This window comes from Micromys minutus (assembly GCF_963924665.1).
Source record: "Micromys minutus genome assembly, chromosome: 4".
Taxonomy (NCBI): domain Eukaryota; kingdom Metazoa; phylum Chordata; class Mammalia; order Rodentia; family Muridae; genus Micromys; species Micromys minutus.
The window spans coordinates 2,034,113-2,051,474 of NC_137973.1; the positions used below are offsets into that span (position 1 = coordinate 2,034,113).

Below are 17,362 nucleotides of genomic sequence, written 5' to 3' on the forward strand. Positions count from 1 at the left end.
ATGTGAATCTATTTCAAGAATTTTAATTATAAAACAAAGAGCATCAAAATCTTATTGTAACAAATCTTTTTACCAAATGACTATATTACAGGCAGAAATTTTAACAAAGATGGAGACCTCGTTGATTGGTGGACACAGCAATCGGCAAATAATTTTAAAGACCAATCCCAGTGTATGGTGTACCAGTATGGAAACTTTACATGGGACCTAGCAGGTGGACAGCATGTATGTCACCAGCATTTTTCAGAAAAACTTTAGAGATGCAATCATAAGTGAAATGTTGGTGCTTTTTTAATAATCCTAATATAGAATCTTTCTTTAAACAGCTCAATGGAATTAATACACTAGGAGAAAACATTGCTGATAATGGGGGCATTGGTCAAGCATACAGAGTGAGTATATTTCATTCCCATTTCAGTGATGGGAGGGTTCGTTTGTCATAATTACCCACTTCTTTAAAGCTTTCTATAAGAGACATATATGTATAGGCAGAAAATGAAGCCTGGAAATGGGAATCAAGGGGGAAAATTAGTGCTGAGAATCACAATAGGCAAAAAAAGATACACAAATCTGAAGAGGACACAGAACATTTCTTAGAAGTCAACCTGCAGTAAAGGTCATAGTAAAGGTGTCCATGCCAGAGATTATTCTAGGGACTTTTAGCAGTATAAGCTTTTATCAGTATCAGCTTCTCAGCAGGTCAGGAAGCCTGTGAAGATAATAATCTGCATAAACTTCAGACATAACATTAAACCACAGTCTGTTCACTGAGGAACAGTTAAGGACCCAATTGCGAAATGGCTCCAGCTATGAGCATGTGGTTGGCCCAACTATTATTTTTCAAGAATTATTATCTTTGGAGTATTCATTCAATTCACAATTAGCCTTCCATTTATACATGCATACTTTATTTATAAAGCATATACTTTATTTGCTTGTTTTGTGAATTCCGTGTATGAGTATTGTATTGACATCATTTTCGTACCTTCCTCTCTCCTCAACTCCTCCAGCTCTCAAATTCATAACCTCCTCTTCTTAACTATTCTCTCTCTCTCTCTCTCTCTCTCTCTCTCTCTCTCTCTCTCTCTCTCTCTCTCTCTCTCTCTCTCTCTCTCTGTGTGTGTGTGTGTGTGTGTGTGTACATACATGCAAAACCTACTGAGTCCCTTTAGTGCAGCTTGCGTGTGCATATGTTTGGATTGATCATTTGGGATTGTATGCTGCTCATCAACGGATCATTCTCATACTGGCAGGCAGTGCAATGATAAATTAGACAACCATTTTAGGTGCCAGGAATGTAGCAGCACAGCTTCTATAAAGGCTGCCGATAATTGAGGATATGCGTAGGAATGGAAAGATGATCCAGTGAATGCCAGTGGGAAAAAGAAAATTGGGAAATCCACACAAAGTGTAATAAAGGTGCTTTTAGAGGCAACAAGGAGGAATGAAGATGAACCCTGAGCTAGATCATGTGTGAGAGAAGGAGGAGTCTAGTTAAGGGGACAGAGGATGGGGGCGGTTATGAAGGAGAACCAGTTTCTCCCAGCAGGGTAGAATGGTTGAGGACGGACTAGGACTCTCTGCTCACTCATCACTGCAATGCTGAGAGTGGAGGGGGGTTGTGTCAGGAAAGTAAAGCAACACCAGAAGATCAGAGAGATGACTGATGAAGCCAAAAGCGAGTCTTTAACACAGCGTCATCCAAGTGCAAGGCCTGGGAGATGAAGTCAAATCAAGGTCCGAGCTGGTGCATCGGTTCCACCTTGGACACTGGATAATTAATGTTTCTGTTTCTCACTAGTGGCAAATAGCATGCATTTTTGCCTCTCTGGGTACTGGATAATTTTTAATTTCTTATAAGAATTCTTGAGATTTTTTTCTAGATATAGCTAGATTTGCTAGAAATGGTCTGCTTCCTTTTCTGGACTTGTTCATACAACTTATGTGTATCTAAGATAATGTTTAGTTTAGTACTAATTTACCCCTGCTTCTGAGACCAAATCTTTCCCTGTGGATCTTGAGTATCCCCCATCCTTAGCATCCTATGCCCCAAGCATTGTTTTCTGTAATCCTCTTGGTGTGGTGCCCAGATTAACACAAAAAACATATTCAAAGTCAACCTGCTCTAATCTTGGAATCTTCTTTCAGAATTTCTCCTCCTTAGTACTCTGGTTAATGTTACCCCAGATAGTCTATTTCTTTTCAACTCAGAGCCCCCAGCCTTCGACTGACTTCCCTCCCTTCACTATGACATAAGTGCTCTGAGAACGACAAAATAACCCTACTACAGAACTTGCCTTTGTTATAACCATCTCTCAGGGATGAGCTTCTTTTATAAGCTGTGATGTTAAAGGCTGATTTTCAGTATTATGCAAATCATTGTATCATATGTTAGCCCAACACTTTGTTGATTCTGCAACAGTCTCTTTTACTCTGTGTGAACTTGAGGTGGTAAGTGTAATAATTAACACTTTAGATGAAGCTGCTATACTTCTCACTTTCAGGAAGCTAAAGAGGTACTAAAAGAAAGTACAATTTACAAATATTTATAATGCTATTTGAGTTTTTGCATGTTATCACCTGCCCCTCTCCTATACTGTGAACTCCCTACATGGAGAAGAGGCATGAGCCTTTCCTCTGTGCCAAAAGCTTTGGATAGTAGAGGCTCACTATTTTATGCTGATGATGAAGAGAAAGAACTTAAATACATTTTGTACTTATATAACTGATGGATTTCCTTATAAGAAATGGCTGGCAAAGTGACTCAGTCCATAAAGTCATTTGCCACCAAACCTGACAACCTGAGTTGAATTCCTTAGACCCACTATGTAGGAGAAAATTGGATCCTGAAAACTGTTCTCTGAACTCCACATGTGCAACACTATACTCACATATACTCACATACACTCATGTGCACACCCACATATTAATTAATTAATTAAATTGGATTTTTAAAAGAAATTGTAAATAACCTCTCAGAAAGTTTGTTACTAATCCATTTTCATATTGTTGATAGCATAGCAAAACTAAATTTCTCAATAGTGAATATAAATCTTCAAGTTGTCAGACATTGTCTGATAGTCATATGGCCAGAATGCCTTTTGCCTGATGTTTTGGAAGTTATTCTATTTTCTTCTATACTGAGAAGACTAGAGTAGCTGACTATCCCTAACCTCAGATCATAGCACACCAAGGCCTTAAATTTTTGGCAAGAATCACTCAGACAAAATCTGGTGTGAGCCTATTTTTCTAAGAATAGTAACTACGCTAAATACAGCAATTGCAGATGACTCCTTTGGCGAGCCATTCCTCCAGTGGGCAGGACTCACCCATCTATGCGTAGAACAATGCTAAGGTAAGATTCTCATCATGTATTCAAGTCATCCCTTCACAAAACTGACATTAAGTGTGATCATCTGACATGCCAGGCTCTTGTCATCTGCTAATCAGTCTATTCTTCTTTCTGATCATGTATAGATGTAGTCTAGTCTTTTTCTTAATCCATGAAAGTGCTGCAGGTTGCCATATCTTAGTGAATTATTACAGTCATTTAATCGGGAAGACAGATGACTTGGTTACATAGCCTTTTGAAATAGGTTCTTGTATAAATTTATAAATTCTAGTCTTTTATTTTACTATCTAGGCCTATCAGAATTATGTTAAAAAGAATGGTGAAGAAAAATTACTTCCTGGACTTGACCTCAATCACAAACAACTATTCTTCTTAAACTTTGCCCAGGTAAGATGTCTTTCATGATGGTTAAATGTGAAAATCCATTTGAGTTGTAATTTCATCGAAGCTGGAGATCATATGCTGAATTTTTTAAATCAGTCTGAGTGTGACATTTGACTTGACTAACTTGAATTATTTGCAACAAGAATGTCAGACCATGTTCATCATGAATGTTTATGTTTCTGGATGCCTTCCAATGTACATTATTTGAAGAGTTAATGGTTCAATGTAAGTTCTAAATTAATTTCCCCCAACCTACCCACAATGCTCCATGATAATTCCTGAGTATGTTGTCTTTCTTTTTTACCCATAATTCAAGGTGTGGTGCGGTACCTACCGGCCAGAGTATGCAGTCAATTCTATTAAAACAGATGTTCACAGTCCTGGCAATTTCAGGTACGTGGTTGTGAATAGCACTTAGGTTGCATCAATGTTGACTCTGTTACTTCCATATTTCAAATTTGGCTTTTTTCAATTCTTACTCTATAATACTTAAGAATACTGTCAATGTTTCCATGTACATGCATGTATTCAAAAATCATGTGTATGATAACATGTATGTGTATGTTTGTATGTGTGTGCTTGTATATATGTGAATGTATGTGTGCACACATGTGTGCACAATGTATTCTGTGTGCATGTGCATATGTCTGTGTCCGAGTATATGTCAACTATAGGACTCAACAGACCACAATAGGTAATGATTCCAAAAGCACAGCTCTGGCTTTCCTATCGTTCAGAATACATGTGTCCTAAGGGGAGTACGTGATGGACAAGAAAAGAGATGTTACCTCATAACCATGGCCTGATGGTATCACCAGCAAGTAGAATGCATTTCCAAGAGGCTGCGGATATGAGTTTTAAACTCCAAGGACAGATTTATATTCTACATTAAGGGAAGCTTCTACTAGTTGAAGTTCTTTAGCACTGAATAACCGTATTCTCACTGCTCCAGGAATGAGTATATTACAGCCCAGGTTAGGGAACAGCCCAGCAAGGCTCCTAGGAGAATGTTGTTTGGGATGGAAGAGTATGAACATGTAAGACTGAGACTGAGTACCTTTGAATGTCGACTTCTACATCCCATGTCAGTTAGAACACACATTCTAGTATGGTCCCTTTCTCCCACACCGTAACATTTAACACACACTTGATGGTCAATAGCACTTTTCAAGAAGAAAACCGAAAATAAATTAGAAACCTAAAATTTTGTACATTGGAAAACATTTTGAGAACAAAAGAGAACTTATTAGCCATTTTTAACCCTACCTAAAATGAATAGGAATACATTAATTTTCTAACTATCACAAAGAGCACATTTAATTGTAAGGTCATAAGTACCATCCTTAAAGATTTTAAACTTTGGTGACTGCATTTGGTTTCTACTGGTGCCATCACTGCCACTGTCACTATACATCCTCTGCCTTGGCAATTCCTTAAAAATGTCTTTGCACAACAACAGATTGTTGGGTTTTGCTCTCCCTATAAAGCCAGTTACAGCTGGTCCGGTTAACCTACCCATACTAATTGCTTTTGGATTACTGCACAAAGTCTTTGTGGATCTATTCTCACTATGGTTTAATTCAAAAGACTTAACTTTTCCAAGTATTTTGTTGTTTTTTGTTTGTTTCTTTGATTGATTGATTGGCTCTCAACATAAAAAAAATATTGTGTTGTTGACATTGTTGTTGTTTTTCTTCCTCCTCCTTTTCCTCCTCCTTCTCCTCCTCCTTCTCCTCCTCTTTGTCCTTCTTCGGCTATGACTGCAGCTGCAGCTTCTGCTTCTCCTTCTCGCTGAAGTTCTCAGAAGCTAAAAAATAAGAATGTAGTTTAGAATTGTGGGGAACATTTATAAATGTGTATAAACCAGTTTGTCAGCTCTTTGCTCTGTTCCTGTGAACATAAGCAGATCTCTGCAGAATGTAGATTCCTTCAGGTGTTAAGATCAGGGATCTGAATGATCTGCTGTCTTTGGAGAATAAGGTGTTGGACAATCGCTTTTAATGGGCAAAAGTTGTGTCTTTTAAGCACTGATATTTTAATTTGACAACAGAATTTTAAATGTCTTTATTTGAAATACATCTCTAATATATTTGCATTAACACTGCACTATGGATCATTATTAATGTCCTTTGTTTTGATAAGACAGAATACTGTTAATATTGTTAGTTATTCTGTGGTCTCTTAACTTAATAAAATCTTCCCAGCTAAAGTGTTCAGAGAAGTATATCCCTGTGCTGGAGATGATGACTAGTCTATCCCTGTGCTGGTGATGATGTCTAGTCTATCCCTGTGCTGGTGATGATGTCTAGTCTATCCCTGTGCTGGAGATGATGACTAGTCTATCCCTGTGCTGGAGATGATGACTAGTCTATCCCTGTGCTGGTGATGATGACTAGTCTATCCCTGTGCTGGTGATGATGTCTAGTCTATCCCTGTGCTGGTGATGATGTCTAGTCTATCCCTGTGCTGGTGATGATGTCTAGTCTACCTGTGCTGGTGATGATGTCTAGTCTCTCCCTGTGCTGGAGATGATGTCTAGTCTATCCCTGTGCTGGTGATGATGTCTAGTCTATCCCTGTGCTGGTGATGATGACTAGTCTATCCCTGTGCTGGAGATGATGACTAGTCTATCCCTGTGCTGGAGATGATGTCTAGTCTATCCCTGTGCTGGTGATGATGACTAGTCTATCCCTGTGCTGGAGATGATGACTAGTCTATCCCTGTGCTGGTGATGATGACTAGTCTATCCCTGTGCTGGTGATGATGTCTAGTCTATCCCTGTGCTGGTGATGATGACTAGTCTATCCCTGTTCTGGAGATGATGACTAGTCTATCCCTGTGCTGGAGATGATGACTAGTCTATCCCTGTGCTGGTGATGATGTCTAGTCTATCCCTGTGCTGGTGATGATGTCTAGTCTATCCCTGTGCTGGTGATGATGTCTAGTCTATCCCTGTGCTGGTGATGATGACTAGTCTATCCCTGTGCTGGTGATGATGTCTAGTCTATCCCTGTGCTGGTGATGATGTCTAGTCTATCCCTGTGCTGGAGATGATGACTAGTCTATCCCTGTGCTGGAGATGATGACTAGTCTATCCCTGTGCTGGTGATGATGACTAGTCTATCCCTGTGCTGGAGATGATGACTAGTCTATCCCTGTGCTGGAGATGATGACTAGTCTATCCCTGTGCTGGAGATGATGACTAGTCTATCCCTGTGCTGGAGATGATGACTAGTCTATCCCTGTGCTGGTGATGATGACTAGTCTATCCCTGTGCTGGTGATGATGTCTAGTCTAGCCCTGTGCTGGTGATGATGTCTAGTCTATCCCTGTGCTGGTGATGATGACTAGTCTATCCCTGTGCTGGAGATGATGTCTAGCCTATTCCTGTGTTGGTGATGATGTCTAGTCTATCCCTGTGCTGGTGATGATGTCTAGTCTATACCTGTGCTGGTGGTAATGTCTCTTCACTTCTCCTTTGGCTGTTAACATTTGTTTTCTTGTTTCATTTTATTTGTTTATTTGTCTCATGTTTGTCTGAGCCATAGGACTATCTATTTTTTAATCTTTGACCTCAATTTCTTGAAGTAAGGACTAAGTTACAGGGAGAATTGCTGGTAGATTTATGTTAATGCATATAAGTGACTGTTACTTATACATATTTGAAGGTTATTATTGAGATATTTTAAAGATAAGAAACCTGGCTAGAGTAATATGTTTTCTGCAGAAAATTATGAACTTTGAGGGCTAAGAAAATGGGTCATAAGTTAAGAGTATGTACTATTCTTACCAAAAAAACAAAAAAAAAAAAAAAACAAAACATGAGTTCAGTTTCAAGCACACATGTAAAGAGGCTCAAAACCAGCTCTAGGTGAGGCCACTCCTGATTCTGGCTTTTGCTGGCACCAAGCATGCATATGGCACACATACACACATGCAGAAAAATAAGTACTCACATGGATAAAATATTTTTTTTTAAAAATTAGGAAATCTGTTATGGACATAGCATCACTTCCAAGTCAGCTCATAGTTCCATGTGCTGAAAGTTGCTTATTTCTTTGTTTGCATAATTTAAGATGTCAATGAGTGTTGACTAAGTAACATGGGGAGGTAAGCATGTGACTACTTTTGTCTTAGTTGGGATTTTATTGCTCTGAAGAGACACCATTACTATGGCATATAAGAAAATATTTCACTGGGGCTGGCTCATGGTTTCAGAGGTTTAGTCCATTATCATAGCAAGAACTATGGCAACATGTAGGCAGACATAATGTTGGAGAAGCCAAAAGTTCTACATCTTGATCTTCAGGCAGCAGGAGACTATGTGCCATATTGGTCATAGGTGCGGCATATAAAAGACCTCAGAGCCTGCCTCCACAGTGACTTACTTCCTCCAACGAGGCCACACAGACTCCAATAAGGCTGCATGTCACAATAGCTCTACTTCCTGTGGCCAGTCAAACACCTGAAGCTATGCGGGCCACACCTTTTCAAACCACCACAGTGTTAGGCCCCAATATTTTCTTATAAATATGTAAAGTAAATTATATCTTTAATTTTTTGATTCTAACACCAAATATACTCTATTTCTCATTCATACTAAGATAAGTGTGCGTATATGTTAAGGATAAATGGAAAGTCAACCAGCCTTTTAACAGGAAAATACTATTTTCTCTGGAGGTAAAGAGATTTTTTTCGTAAGGTTAAGGTTTCATTTAGTTTTGGAAACAGACTGCTTCCTGACCGTTCAAAGTAAAATGTTTAAAGAATTTTAAAAACTAACAATCTTTATTCCAAAGTGGTACCTGGTGATTTATCTAAAAGTATTTTCAAAATAGAGGAAGAGTATCAACCCCATACTTAAGCTGCTGTACCATGAAAACAAAAGATGAACTATTTCAAAACTAAAATATCAATATATTAATAGCAATATTTTTCCAATATTTTATGCAGCTACTTTCAGCTATCATGGGAGCTGAGTTTCCTATTATAAGTTCTTATGCTTAAGCTAAACGTTCTATTGAAATGCTTTTCACTTTCCTTAAATATTATTATTAATTTTTGATATTTTATAACTATCAGGATGGGTTTTGATGAGTTGTCTAGCCAGTGTATATTCATCTACATATTTTTCTATATGCTCATTGACATGCTTTTGTAATAAAATGATCATAATACTTAAGAAATTGTAATGATCGGATAGTTTCTTCATGAATGGAATCATTTACATTGAAATCTAAGTGATTAACTTTAAAGAACTAATAACAGATTGTCAGAGGGCATACAAACTGAAAACATATTATTCAATAATTGTTTTAAAAAATCCTTTTACTAGCCAGGTATGGTTTTGCATGGCTTTGATCCTAGCACTTGGGAAGCAAAGACCAGCTGATCTCTGTTAGTTCAAGGTCATCCTAATCTACAAAGTGCATCCCAGGAGAGATCACATAATGAGATCTGTCTCAAATAAATAAAACAAAATAATGTATTAGCTTTTAGGCAGGAATAATGTAATATATTATAGTTCTAAAAGTCCATCCTCAGAAACATAGGTAGATGCTCAGCTCTCTAGATCTTGATGTTTTTATTACAAGTAATTACTTCCCGGGACATAAAAAATACCATTTTTTATTTTACATAGTAAAGTAAAGTAAGTAAGTAAAGTAAAGTAAAGTAAAGTAAAGTAAAGTAAGACTATTTTACATAGTAAAGTTTCGCATGAGTCAGGTTAAGGAAACAATGCAAGTTTTTACCTTCTGTTAATAAAAATGCAAACAACCCAAGTGTCAGTGTTCTAATGTAGCATGAGATTCATGTAAATATTGCATGCAATATTGATAAAATATTGCCTCATGCTTAAGAAATAGATTTGTTGTATTCAAAACATGTCCTATCTTGAAAATGATTATTCATATTACCTAGCCAAATATAAATATCATCAAACATTAATCACAAACCAGGGAATGAAAGAGAAGCCCTGGTGTGCTGTGGACCTGATTATGCAGAATCAAATTACAGAAAAGTCTTGAATAGGAAAAGAAGAAATACAGTGGAGATGATTAGCTGCTGGTTTGTTTATTGACATCTACATTGCTAACTCCCGTGACTATCTGCATCCCTCACTCTCAGTGCTCTTTTCCCCAAATTAGTCTTTCTCTGGGGTGTTACATGTCTCTAATCTTAACAGAGGCAAGTACATATCTAAGAGTTTGAGTCCAGCCTGATCTACATCATCAGACCCTGTCTTCAAATAATAAGAATAAGGAAAAGGAGGGAGGAAGGAAGGAAAGCAAAAGAGAATGAGAAAAAGAAATGTATAATTAAGGCATAAACTTGAACATTTTCACTGATGTATCTACAACACATTAAAAAGGGGGCTTTACTTAAGTAACAACAAAACACTGAGGTTCTTCCGTTTTTCATATATACACATCATCAAACAGGGAGCTGCCTCCTCTGAATAAGGATGCCCCCGGTGACCATCACCCCCCCTGCCCAGTACCTAAATGATTGACATCTCCTCTCCACTAAAAGAGTCAAGACCATCAAAACTATTAACTTCTAAGATGTTTTCTTCTTTGAGATGAGGTATTGCTATGTAGCTCGGGCCAGTCTTAAACTTACCATCTTCTTGTAGATTCCCGAGTAGGTAGAATTATATATATGGGGCGATATTATCATCTTCTAAGATCCTTTGTACCTAGGCAATGACTTTCCTCCATTCATGCAACTGTATTGCCCGACCCCTTTCTCCTCCTCATCCTCCTCTTCTTACCTTATGAACAACAACAACAACAACAACAACAAAATGTTTCTACCATACAAGAAACTAGACGTATGAGCGGTAACATAGTCAGGTCTAGGGAGTGGTATTTTTTGAAGTTGCAAACTGCAGTCTTTTGTATGCATCAGCTAGTGGGAAGGATTGGCTTGGGTTTTGACATTTCAGGTATGCTTCACTTTAAAACAGTCAGATTAAGTTAGCTCTAAGCTCCTAACCAAAGTTAGAAGTAATTTGACAGTTTCTCAGTGTATTGTTCTGTTTTCTAGATGCAAGAACCCAAAGTCATTACATGGATCTAAAGACTAGGGTTTTTAGATCCTTCAACTCAGGCCTGCTATGGGCTTCCAAACCCTTGTCATCTTCGTGTGTAATATCACCAGAGCCTCTACTCTTCATATTCAGATTCCTTAACGTCCATGTGCCATTTTGCTAAAGGCCTTACCATGGCCTTTGCTTACAGTAGAGGAATGCTTGTGTCCATCATATAACTTTGAGAACTGCATTCAAGTCCTATATAGGCCAGTTGTCTGCCTCCAAATGTATTTCTAGATGTAAAGTTTTCAGCATTGAACATCCTTAACCTCAAACTCCTGTACCAAGAAGATATATCTCCATTTCTCCCCTTAACAGTCCCAAACTACAAACAGCTTAAATGTTTGTCTTTTCCAAGGACAAGGAACTGAAGCCATGAAGTGGGATGAAGCAGCAGCCGAGTGTGCTGATGGTTGACACATTGGAAAGACAGGCTTAGAAATAGCCCGTTTGTATATTCTTCCCTTCAGTGATAAGGAAAAAAATGCTACCTTTCCCTTCTAGTTGTCCCATAGTAACAAATGATCAGCAAACACCCATGAAGTTTATTCTTTATTGTCCTTTGACATGTGCGCTTTATCATGACCAAGGGGTGGGTCAGTCATTCAGCATGTGCCAAGTGTGCATATGCACATGAATCACTTAATTGGCTTTGAACATTCAAAGGAGAACAGGCTACCCACAGACATTTGCTCACAGAGATGGCAGCCTAATGATACAGCATCAAAGAGGACACAAGGTGAATTTAGAACGCATTCTGAGAACGCTGAGGTCCTAGTTATCCTATCGTTGCTGTAATAGAACATCATGACCAAGGCAACTTATGGAGAAAAATATTTATTTGGCTTATGCTTCCAAATCACTGTTCATTATTGAAGGAAGTCAGGAGAAGAATCTTGAGGCGGGAGGTCATGGAGGGGTGCTGCTTACTGGCTTACTTCTCATGGCTTGCTCAGCCTATTTTGTTATAGAACCTGAAACTACCAACCCAGGGATGGCACCACCCACAATGGGCTGGGTCCTCTCATGTCAATTATCAGTTAAGAAAATGCTCGATTTGTTTGCCCATAGCCTAGTCTTAATTGAGGTTCCCTCGTTAGATGAATATAGTTTGTGTATAGCTAACATAAAACTATCTTGCACAGGTACCGGGAGATGATCATGAAGTCAGGAAGGTGTTAGCCATGTCCTGGTTGAGAACTGATGTTTCATGGTAGTGGACTATATCGCAGCAGGGGGTCATGGTTCATATGAAGAATTAAAATATATTTGTCTGGCATAGTTTGAGCTACATGTGAAATTTGAAGGAAAATGTACTACATGGACTGGATTTTCTATAAGTGTTGCTGGAATTGGGTATGAAAATATAGATTCTGGTTTAAGTTTGTAAAAATCAGTCAGACTTGTGCATGTAGAATGTCTGGAGAGAAAACAAGTGCTGAGGTGTGTACATACACGTACCTAGCACATACAATATTCACGCACTCCCCACCACATAGAGTTTATCCACTTACCTGCCACATACAGTGTACATCACATACAGTGTTCACGTACTCACCCACCATGTGCAGTGCTCATCCACTTACCCACTGCATACAGTCCACATGCGCTTACCTACTACACAGAGAGTTACATGATCACGTGTTACCTCCCTTCCATCACCGAAAAATACTTGCCTCCAAGCTTCACCTCTCAACCTTTAAAGAGGGTAGTGTGGTCTCTGGAGGAAGAAACGGAAAGGAATCTGGCTCAGTGCTGGTGCAGAGTCTCTTCTGCCTTGTTGCCTTGATCTTCTTCTCCCTTCAAATGCTGCTTCGTTCAGATAGTGGGCTGGATGACTTCGTTTTGAAAAAAAGTGGGCATTTTATGCTAGTCCTTTCCAGTTATTGAGACTGAATGCAGTTTATAACATGGAAGGAGTCCTTTGGGAATAACAACAAAATCTCCTCTATGTCCCTGACAAATCAAATCAACAAGAATCTAATAATAAAAGTGGGGAGAGATGAATCAGAATATATTATTATACTATATTTATACATATTATATATGCAAAAGTGAAACTGTCAAGTAACAGTTCATCAAAATTTTAAAGTATAATATATACTTAATAAAAACATTGAAATAGCTTTCTAAAATTACTGATCATTATATTATGAAAATGTTAAAACAAACTATTAAAACACCATTTAAATTATTATCAGAGCATTATTGGGGAACAATGGGAAAGTCATGATTATCATTTCACTAAACTCTTCTCACAAAAATACACTTTCAAATATTAATTGTTTATCTTAAACAAACATGTAACATACCTTTAAATTATGAATTCTTCTTATCTTACAATCTTGTGACATTGTAACAACAACTTTGATAAACGTACTGGATGCATCCTTCAGATAAAAACCAAAAACCAAACAAACAAAAAACCTGGAAAATGTTCAGATAGGCTCCAAAGTCTGTGCTCTTAACTACTTTATGGTTAATACCTTCCTTCCTATTTAAGCACAGATTAATGAGAAGGATCTAACTCATCATACTATTTCATTTCTTTTTCTCAACCCACACATTGGAGCTGCATAGAGAACTTCTACAGCGGAGCTGGAGACATGGCTCAGAGATTATAGGCCAGGCTCACACAAAAAGGACAACAAGACTTGTATGGTTTCCAGGGTGATATGGATACTGAGAGTCCAGTGCTGACAGTAACTCTTTTTGTTTCAAAGGATCATTGGGACTTTGCAGAACTCTGCTGAGTTTGCAGATGCCTTTCACTGCCGAAAGAATTCATACATGAATCCAGAAAAGAAATGTCGGGTTTGGTGATCTTCTCAAGAAGTGAAGTGTCTATGTCAAGCCTCGCCAAAGCCATGGAAACAGGACTCTTCCCTCAGTGAAAGTGGCCCCGGAAGTTTCTTCAATTTCTTGGGGACAATTCACAGTGATGTGGGCGAGCTAACATAAATGAAATCACATTATTAAATCCACTGTGAATGAAAGGGGAGAAAGCCTATGATCTAGCAAATCAATCACTTCACTGTGTAAATAACGATTACTTTCCAATGGTAGTGTTACCGTTCACCTCTGTTTCTCACACAGACTGCAGCTTCCATGCTGTCTGTAGAGAACAGCAGACGATGACTTCTGATCAAAAGGAGGAAGACGGCTGAGTACAGTTGGGCACCAAAGCACAGATTTGCCTCTCAGCATTCACTTCTGTTTGCAGCACTCATGATCCCTCAAAACACTCCCAAAGAACTCCCATGCAGACTGTGGCCTTCAGGCTTCTGTGGTTTCGAATGCATTTTACCATACATAAACTATTCATTCATTCTGTTTCATTTTAGTTTGAGCACTCTTAGAGCTTAAACTAGAGTGTCTGAGGCTGTTCCCCCATTTACCCACTTTGGTAATGCTGAGATTCTTGAGGCCCCTACAGGTTTTTGAACAATTTCTTGTTCTCGCTGCCCTTCAGACTTAGTCTTTTAAAGGATTTGTAGTAATGTATAAAAGATAAATCTATATTTAATTATTGACTACATATGACTGAATAAACCATTGCTATAGGTAATAATTGAATATTGAAGTTATATGGCCAAGAGAGATAGTTAAGAAAATCTGCAGCATGATGTACAGATTAACATTTGAGACTTTTTAAACCTGTAAATCATATTGATAAAAAGCTTTAAATACAAGCCCTTGGGGTGAGTATTACCATTGAACAGCTGTCTTGAGATACCTAGTGGTTGTGGTTTACAAATAGCATCTTCAAGATTAAGTCTGTCCCCAGTGGCTAAGGAAGGGCCTGACTGTATCTGTGTTGCTCCATGAGTCCTTGTCCTCCAGGTTTGTTGTCCAATGGAAATATTTTCATAATAAATTAAAGTTGTGAGCCCCTTACTAGGCCTGTGTGCACACCATCTAGTTCTAGAAAGCCCATGTCTGAATCAAGGTGGGAGGCCTCCACTGGACCTGTTTCTTGAATTCTACAACTGATGGACTCTAACTGGATTTCCTGAGGCACTCATATACCCTTCTTATCCTTCTGCTTACTCTACTGATTTGAACTCTTCAGTATAAATTTTCCAAAGATTAATTTCTATAATCCTTATTTTATTTTTATCAAAAGGTGAAAATGAAACCATTTCTATCCAAACTATTAGTTTTCATGCTTCTCGAGAAAAGCCCACTTCCTTGTAAAAGGGTTACAGTATAACATATAAAGCTATATAGAACAAAAACTACAGTTCAGTGAACTGACATTCTGTGAAGACGGTACCCTACCTAAAACCTCTAAGAAAATGGAATACTCTAGCTTCCTGCTATCATCATATGAGTTCTGGGCATACATTATCCAGCTCTCCGGCATCATGAACTAGTTCTGCTCCATTTTGTCTTTCAATCATGCATTCTCTTCTATCTTTTTCTGCATTACATTTGTAAGACTGAGCTGTATGGTCATTTGTATGTGAAACTGTCATTATCAGATTCTGATTTTGTTGTAATATTTCATCTTGTTGTTGATGGACTCTTAAGGAGTCCATGGACTCCTATCTATTCTGATTTGGATTGTTACAAATGATATAGCTATGCATTGTGAACTGTGCTTATATAGTCATCTTTACTTGAAATATCAGTGGAATCACTTTCCTAAACATATCCAAAACCATCATATATATTGAAGACAGTTTCAGACTAACCACAAATATTCTTATCTTTTGCCCTTTTAAAACACACACTATTGTCATGGATAACACTTATATCACTATTTCCTTGAAATCAACTTAAATATACTTGAGTAATTTTAATAGTGGCGGTAGAAGATTTCAATTAAACAGCTATCCCTTGTTTATTTTTATCCATGTCCTGTCATAATAACCAAAAAAATGAAGGAGAAGAGTAACTGGTACAAACTCCAAACGGCCACCAGCATCTCCACTGGTAGTTTATTAAGGAAGCAAGCTTTCAGTCCTATGTAACAGCAACTCTGGTGCCTAGAGCCTCCTGTACACACAGCATACAACATATTCTTTGGGCTAAGGGACACATGAAATTAAAATGGCAATTTCCCCTATTCCTCAGATATCCAGACATCAGTGGTTGTAGCTGGTACTCAGAACCCTGTGTTCTCTCTCAATTTCTACCAGCCATCTGTCACATTCCTTAAAACTTATATATAATCCTACACATAAATTTGCTTTCACCATGTTTAAGTTCTGATCAGAGAGAGTTTATAAGCAGAGACAACAAGGCTTGAGAGCTGTTGTAGCTCAGAAGTGAAGTTGAAGTCCCTGGCAATATGTGTGGGCAAGGAGTCTGTTGCCATACCACAGTGTCTGTATGCAAGGCTCCCCGGGAAGTTAAGGGGTTTTTCTAGTCCTGCTCTCACACTACTGCCAAAGTGACCTTGGGCACATGTATATCTCTTGGGGCTTCTGCCTCTTTTACCCAAAAATAAAGACAGTGAAATTCCAGCAGTTTATACCAATGCTGCCTTCCCTTTAACCTGTCATCCAGGAAACAAGGACCAAAATTCTAACATGCTTGGGAATGTGATGCTTTTACTGTTGAGCATGATGATAGGATAAACACTTGCAAACTTTCTTAACGTGTTCAGAATATTTATAGCAATAGGTGGAGCTCTTAGAGTAGAAGGCATCTTGTCATTTTAGAAAGAAAATAAGATGCGACTGTGTCAAAAGAAATATATTCAGAATTTTTTAAACTGGGTCCTATTTTCTAGGATAGAAGTTACAAACAACTTGATAATGTTGTTTCTATGCCTAGTTGACTGTTCCAATATCACCAATATGCATGTAAACCTACACACACCATTTATGCCTTGAAAAAATATTGAGATAAAATAAGACATTGTTTTCTATGCAGTCTTATACTTCCTTCATAGCTTCAAACTAAATCTTTTTGAACAAATAATATGAACTATTTTACCAACATTTTATTTTAAAGACAACCAGGATTCTGATTAGGTGTTTCTTACGGCTACCGAATGTTATCAGGAGTCACGATTATAATTGGATAAGGCTGAAGCCAAATGTGCAAATGTGAATGACTGGAGCACTCAGGTGATTTAGTGAACAGAAGAGCCACATGTGACTGTTGTCAAAACGGCATGTTTATTGCATCCTTTTCGCTAATTATATTTTCTTAGTGTCAACTCCTTTGTGCTTTGCATTTTCTCTGAAACAATGAAAAATATCCCTACCATTTTCAACCTCATAGACAAAATGTGCTTTTGTTTTTAAAGGGGGATCTTGGTTGTGCAGGAGAAGTAGGGTAGAAAAATAGCAATTGGCTCTTGCAAACAATAATTGTGGGCTTTCAACTTAGAGAAACAAAAGATCTGGAAAGGTTGGTGTTCATGCTTGATGTTTATGCTCCAAGGTTTTTCTCCTACCGGGAAATAATCAAACTTTGCAGGTATCTGGATGTTAACATTTCATTACACTCCTATAAGTACACTTGACAATATCTCTACTCTGATACATTCTAAGATTGTTTCTCCTTATCTGGGA

General features: G+C 38.0%; 1 protein-coding gene across 5 annotated transcripts in view; it reads left to right on the forward strand.

Moving 5' to 3' along the window:
- The window catches only part of MME (membrane metalloendopeptidase), an 82,998-nt gene extending 65,994 nt beyond the window's left edge, over positions 1–17,004 (forward strand). For all 5 annotated transcript variants that reach the window (XM_080916424.1, XM_080916423.1, XM_080916427.1 and 2 more), the window contains 5 exons: positions 92–225; positions 327–392; positions 3,644–3,739; positions 4,053–4,129; positions 13,556–17,004. In XM_080916424.1, the coding sequence (XP_080772550.1) occupies positions 92–225; positions 327–392; positions 3,644–3,739; positions 4,053–4,129; positions 13,556–13,655 (473 nt within the window). In that variant the 3' untranslated portion in view covers positions 13,656–17,004. The remainder of the gene's footprint in view (positions 1–91; positions 226–326; positions 393–3,643; positions 3,740–4,052; positions 4,130–13,555) is intronic.
- Positions 17,005–17,362: the final 358 nt, after the last annotated feature.